The sequence below is a fragment of the Numida meleagris genome, chromosome 32 (assembly GCF_002078875.1).
Source record: "Numida meleagris isolate 19003 breed g44 Domestic line chromosome 32, NumMel1.0, whole genome shotgun sequence".
In the NCBI taxonomy this organism is placed as follows: Eukaryota; Metazoa; Chordata; class Aves; order Galliformes; family Numididae; genus Numida; species Numida meleagris.
Genome location: NC_034437.1, coordinates 1260266 through 1267040, shown reverse-complemented (window position 1 = coordinate 1267040; position 6775 = coordinate 1260266). Strand labels below are relative to the sequence as shown.

The following is a 6775-nucleotide window of genomic DNA, read 5'->3' as shown; positions in this document are numbered from 1 at the left end:
GCTGCAGGAGGGGCTGGGGGTCCCATCCTATAAAGGCTGCAGGAGGGGCTGGGGGTTCTAGACCTATAAAGGCTGCAGGAGGGGCTGGGGGCTTTAGGGCCCCCTCTGATGGGGCTCTGGTTTTGTGGATGGGGACGTAAAGGTGCAGAGCAGCTCAGGTGCGACGTTACCTTTGTCGCCACGTAATTAAAAGAAGCAAGAGCGCAGTTTCTGTGATTGCACAGCTCATTAGAAGCGCAGGTGCCATTCCGCGGCGCTCCGAGCCCGCCAGCGGACACATTAGGGCTCGTTTGGAATCATTATAAAGAAGGGTCGTGTGGTGTGGTATGGGGCATTGTGTATCTTTTATAAATCAAAACTTCCCTCTTATCTCCTGGCAGGAAAACAAAACAAAAAAAGTGGAAAAAAAAGACGAAACTTCCAAATTAACATCTCTGTTATCAGTGTCTCTTAATGAGCGCGTGTGGACAGAGCTGAATTATTTTTACCTCTTCCACAACAATATCAGCTTGAGAGGGGGACACCTTCTGCTCCCTTCACTGGGTGAGTTATTCCTGCACCCCATAATACTCCCCTTGTTGTGCATCGTCAGATTCTCATCGCTCGCAGCCGAAGCGCTCTCCTGATCATTGTGAGATTGGGAAAAAATGTGTGTTAGAGCCTAGGAAATGGGGTTCATGTCCAATGAGCCACTGGAAGGGAGCTCTGCGGAGAAGAACTTGTGGGTCCTGGTGGCCAACAAGGTGACCATGAGCCAGCAGCGTGCCCTGGTGGTTGAGATGGCCAGTGGTCTAATGGTTGGCCAACGGTTGACCAACGATTGACTAACAGTTGACCAATGGTTGATCACAGGTTCACCATGAGCCAGCAGAGTGCCCTGGCGGCCCAGAAGGCCGATGTTGTCCTGGTTGGCCAGTGGTTCACCGACGGCTGACTAACAGTTGACCAGCAATTGATGAATGGTTGACCACAGGTTTGTCACAAGCCAGCAATGTGCTGTCGTGGCCAAGAAGGCCAGTGGTGTCCTCAATGACCAACGGTTGACTAATAATTGACCGCAAGCCAGCAGCGCGCTCCGGTGGCCGAGAAGGCCAGTGGTGTCCTGGTTGACCAGTGATTGAACAACTGTTGACCAATGGTTAACCAGAGGTTGATCACAGGTTCACCATGAGCCAGCAGTGTGCCCTGCTGTCCAAGAAGCCCAATGTTGTCCTGATTGACCAGTGGTTCACTAACAGTTGACCAACACTTGACCAATGGTTGACCAGCGTTTGACCAGCAGTTGAACAACGTTTGACAAATAGTTGACCATGAGCCAGTAGCGTGCCCTGATGGCCGAGAAGGCAAATGTTGTCCTGGTTGGCCAATGGTTCAGCAATGGTTGGTGAACAGTTGACCAACACTTGACCAATAGTTGACCAACAATTGACTAACAGTTGATGAATGGTTGACAACAGGTTTACCATGAGCCAGCAACGTGCTCTCGTGGCCAAGAAGGCCCACAGTGTCCTCCTTGACCAACAGGTGACCAACAGTTGACCAACAGTTGACCAGCGGTTGACCACAGGGTAACCATGAGCTAGCAGTGTGCCTTGGTGGCCAAGAAGGCCACTGGTTCCCTGAGGGGCACTGCACAGAGTGTGGCCAGCAGGGCAGGGAGGTGCTCCCCCCTCTGCTTTGCACTGGGGAGGCCCCATCCCGAGCACTGGGCCACATTTCCATCCATAATCGCGTTGGATCCGTTGAAGCCCCCCCCCCCCCTCTGCACACAGCTGTTATTTGAGACCGCGGCGCGGTTCTGCTGAGACCCCGCTTTGCATACGCTGTGCTGCGGTTATGAATATTTAAACACTTTCATCTAGTTAAATTTCAGCCTCATTTACATACATTGGCATACTGCTTAATATAATGCATAGGGGGAAGGGGGTGCACGTTGCATTTTTAATTTCCCTTCGAGAGGAATTGATTTTACGAGTGCCGAAAAGCTTTTTTTTTTTCTACAGGAAAACAACTTGTTGGAGGTGTGTGTGGGGGGGTGTTAATTAACTGTTTGATGGGAAGAGCTGGCAGAACTCAAATGCTGAGAGTGTGAATGCCCCTTTAATTTCAGAGCTGCTGGGAGGTGACCAAAGTAGCATTGCACCTTCCTCTCCCATGCTCCTTTTGCTGATTCGGCTGCAAAAATCGCGCACAGCACCGGCGCAGGGGGGGATTGCACCTGATCATGTGGATTCTGGCATGTCTGACTTGCTGTAAGACGTTTCCAGCCCTGCAAGGAACATGCATGCTGCAAAGCAGATTGTTCTATGTGTTCCCAGAACTCGACGATTGGTATTCCAGCTGTTCCCAGAACTCAACAATTAGTATTCCAGATGTCGAACATGCAGGGAGAAGCGCACCGGACTGTTCTTGGCTCCCATGCTGCCAAACACAAACTTTCATCAATCTGGGCTTAAATGCAGCTTTTAGCTATTTATTTCAGGTTCTCTCTCCCATCACTTTGGGGAGCGGTGAGCGAATGGTGCTGAGCTCCGCTGGGTTGAACTCCAGCACGGCCATCCACACTGCGCTCAGCGGCTCCAAGTCCCTCTTGCTGCCCATCACCCACAGGAGTGAAGTTCCACCGGCACAGATCTCATCTGATCTTAACGGCTCTGATATCAGCAACTGAATTGTTCTGCTTCAAGGAGCAATCTGTGGGGTGCAGGAGGCTGTGGCGATGCTCAGAGGCTGCCTAGGCTTTAAGGACCCTTCCAACTCAACCATCCCGTGGTTCTGTGACCTTCCAGGATCCTTCCAACCCAACCATCCTATGGTTCTGTGATCTTTCAGGACACTTCCAACCCAACCATTCCATGATTCCATGATCTTTAATGACCCTTCCAACCCGTTCTATAGTTTTATGATCCTTAAGGACCCTTCCAACCCTACCATTCCATGGTTCTATGTTCTTTCAGGACACTTCCAACCCATTCCATGGCTCTATGACCTTTAAGGATCCTTCCAGCCCAGCTATCCTATGGTTCTATGACCTTTAAGGACCCTTCAAGCACATTTTATGGCTCTATGATCTTCAAGGTCCTTTCCATCCCAACCATCCTATGGTTCTATGATCTTGAAGGACCCTTCCAACCCAACCATTCCATGATTCTATGATCTTTAAGGATCCTTCCAACCCATTCTATGGCTCTATGATCTTCAAGGACCCTCCCAGTCCAACTGTTCTATGGTTCTATGATCTTTAATGACCCTAGAAACCCATTCTATGGCTCTGTGATCTGTAAGGACCATTCCAACCCCACCATTCTATGGTTCTGTGATCTTTAAGGACCCTTCCAACCCACCCTATGCCCCTCAGATCTTTAAGCCCTGCTTTCACCCACCCCACCCCACCGCACCAGGGCCACGCTTCGAGCCATTCTCCCACTTTGAAGGGTAAATACAGATCTATCCAAACACACATATGTGTACTTTGCAGCTCCGGCGGTGCTGCGATGCACAGAGCTCTTCCCGTTGCATTATTCACGAGCCCTCCCAGGCACAGCAGCCAGCTGCATATTCATCAGCGCTGCTACATTATTCACGAAGCGTTGGCTTACACCGGGGGAGAACAATGCCAGGAAAGAGCTGGAGAGCAGAGGGCTGTGCCCTCGGACTGCAGAAAAACCATAAAAGAGAAATGGGGGCTCCTCCTTGGGTGTTATGGGCAGTTTATCCTCTGGGAGAGCAGCGATGCCCGGGGGGGGGTAGGGGTGGAGGGGATCCAGAGCTCTGGATCCAGAGCTCTGCTTCTGGAGGCGACAGATTTTCCTAACAGCGTTTGGACCTAAAACATCCAATTCATTGGAGGTTATTGCAGGAAACTTCCCTACCACTCTCTGCCCCACTGTTTTTTTTTCGTTCGTTCATTTGTTTGTTTTTAATTAGAGGTGGTTGGCAGGGCTCTGCTGGATGGGGCTGGGAAGGCAATGAGTGGGGCTGGGAATGGGATGGTGCTCAGACCCATGCACAGCGCCGTGGGGATCAGGGCAGTACAGAGACCCCTGGGCCATACAGGGCCCCCCCTCCATTGCCCCCTAGCCCACACCTCTTCCTCACAAATGATTCCTAGGCCACAAATTCCCCCCTCTCCCACCACCAAAGACCCCTGGGCCACCCCCCATTCACCCCCTTCCACCCCACATGCCCCCTCAGGGCCCACCTAGAGCCCCCCACTACTCCAAGCCTTGCATGGTGCCCCGCCACAAGCCCTGATGGGGTGCCCCCCACTACTCTACGATCCGCTCGAGGGCCCCCATCGCAACCCCGAAGCCCCACCTGCCGCCCCCCCCCTCTTAATTTGGCACTCTCCCCTCCCCCGTCTTTAGGGCTGCGGCCCCTTTAAGAGAGCGCGGCCCCGCCCCCCTGCGTGATGACGCAGCGCCGTGCGTGCGGCGCCCACTTCCGGCCCGCCGCCCGCCGCAGTGACAGGCAGCAGGCAGCGCGCGGCGCGGGCACAGCGGGACGGCCGTCCCCCGCCTCCGCCATGAACGGCAAAGGCAAGCACCGCGCCGCGCCGGGGGCACCTCCGGGGGTCACGCCGCGCCGCCGCTGCCACACCCCGGAGGTCGTCTTTTTGGGGGGTCGCGGCGCCTTTAAGGGCCGCGCCGCAGCGCTCGGGCCGGGGTGGAACGGACCAATAGGAGCGGCGCTGCGGGGGGCGGGAGCGCGGGTTGCCATGGCGACGGGCGGCTCGGCCGGGGTTTAACCCTGTGTGCGCCGCGGGGGGATCGTTGGGGGGGGAATCCCCGGATGACGTCATGAGTGGCCGCGTTCATCGCCGAGGGGGAGGGGCGGAGGGGAGACCCTCCCGGATGAGGAATGGGTGCGGGCTGTGAGATGGGGGCTGTAGGGGGGTAGGGTGAGGAACTGGGGGTACAGGGACGGGGGGATCCTGCCCGGGAGGTGTTGGGGATTCCCTCCTGGGTGGTGGGATGGGAGGGGCGTGTGTGGAGCAGCTTTAACCCTACTCGTCCAGTACTGGCATTGGTGGGGGGGGGCATCTTTGTCCGACGTCAGGGGGTGACTGGGAAGCGGGGACCCCCAGAGAGGTGACGGGGGAACCCCATTGCACCGGGACAGCTGGAGGGGGCAGCACCCCCGGTGCAGGGGATCCCCAATGCACATTGGTGGGAATTGGACCCCCCCGAGGCAGCGTAAGAAGTGACCCCCCTCAGTGCAAAGGGGTCGGAGCATCCCCTGCCCCACGGCACTGCTCCCCGTGCCCTGCCCCACAGCCTGGTGTGGTGCTGAGGCTCAGCACCTGAACCCAATGAGCTGGAGGGTGCCCCACTCGTCCGCTCCGGGCTCTGGGTTTGCTATAACCCTGCGCCCTCCCCCGCACTTCTCCCCAACCCCAGCATTACCCCCACGCCCCGTGTGCCCCAAGCCCGCCCCGGAATCAGCTGGAGCGTTCCCGGCAGCTGCCTGCAACAGTGCAACAGTGCAACAGAGCACCAGCGCGGTTTCGTCACATTTCTTCACCAGGGTCCCCCTTTCCCCATCGCCCTCGGTCCGGCGGAGCACTGTAACTCCGTAACTCCGCTTTCCCGTGGGCAGAACCCTCCCGGTGTCCGCAGTGGGGAGCTGGGGGCCGTGTGTGGGTCAAGCTCCGAGCTCCTCTCTCCCCCCGCAGGGCAGTACCCCACGCAGCCCTCCTACCCCGTGCAGAGTGCCGCCAACCCCCCCGTGTACCCGCAGACCGTGCCCCTGCCGCAGCCCCCGCCGTACACCGACGCTCCTCCCGCGTACTCCGAGGTGAGCCCGGTTTATTTTCCCCTGGAATAATAATCGTCATCGTCATAATAAAAAGCACAACAGCGACTCCGGGTCCGTCGATAACTGCATTTCCTCTCCGCCCGGAGGATTTTTTGCTGCTCCGCCCGGTCCCCATGATCTGTCCTGCGAGAATTGAAGTGAACTCTGAGCGCTTTTTTTTTGGAGCGAAGGTGGCACAGAGCCCCCAGGTGCAGAACGGGGCTGCGAGGGTTGGGGAAAGCTGTCCTCCCAGAGCAATGGGGAAGTGGAGGGGGGAAATGTCCACAACGGGGGGGGGGGGGGGATGGGGGATGGAGGCAGGAGGTGAAAGTCCGCCTCGGGGCTGAGGAAGCGGGTGGGTGTGTGGGGCCATAAAGAGGTGAGCCTGGAGTGACGCCCTGCCCCGTGGCTCTGCGCAGCTCTACCGTCCCAGCTTCGTCCCTCTGGGGGCTGCCACCGTCCCCACGATGTCGGCAGCGTATCCGGGCGCGTCCGTCTTCCTGCCCGTGGCCCAGTCCGTGGCCGTGGGGCCCATCGCTTCCTCCGTCCCCATGGCGTACTACCCCGTGGGGCCCGTCTACCCGCCGGGCTCCACTGTCCTGGTGGAGGGCGGCTTTGATGCTGGAGCGAGGTTTGGGGCCGGAGGCACCGCCAGCATCCCTGTGAGTACAGGCTGACCCCCAGAACCCCGCGGGGAGGAGGGGAGGAGGGGAGGGGGCGTGCCTTCATTTCTGACTTGGGGTGGGGGGGGGGGTCACGAAACTGCAGCTGCAGGCTGGCCGTGCCCCGGGCTGCACTGACAGAGGGGGAGCAGTGGGGTGGGGGGGGGTTGTCCCCCTCTGCTCTGCCCTGGTGAAGTCTCACCTGCATCCATGCACCCAGATCTGGGGCCCCCCCAGCTCGGGTGGGAGCGGAGGGGGGGGCTCTGAGGACCCTTCCAATCCAACCATCCCATGGTGGCTGACCGTCCCCCTGCCTC

General features: G+C 57.9%; 1 protein-coding gene across 2 annotated transcripts; it reads left to right on the top strand.

Moving 5' to 3' along the window:
- On the top strand, positions 4419 to 6458 carry DAZAP2 (DAZ associated protein 2; the record flags this gene model as incomplete). Of its 2 annotated transcripts, XM_021379190.1 has the most annotated exon segments (4): positions 4419 to 4538; positions 5675 to 5796; positions 5904 to 6005; positions 6216 to 6458. In XM_021379190.1, coding segments are annotated over 4 exon segments (480 nt in total), but the record flags the coding sequence as incomplete, so codon positions are not given.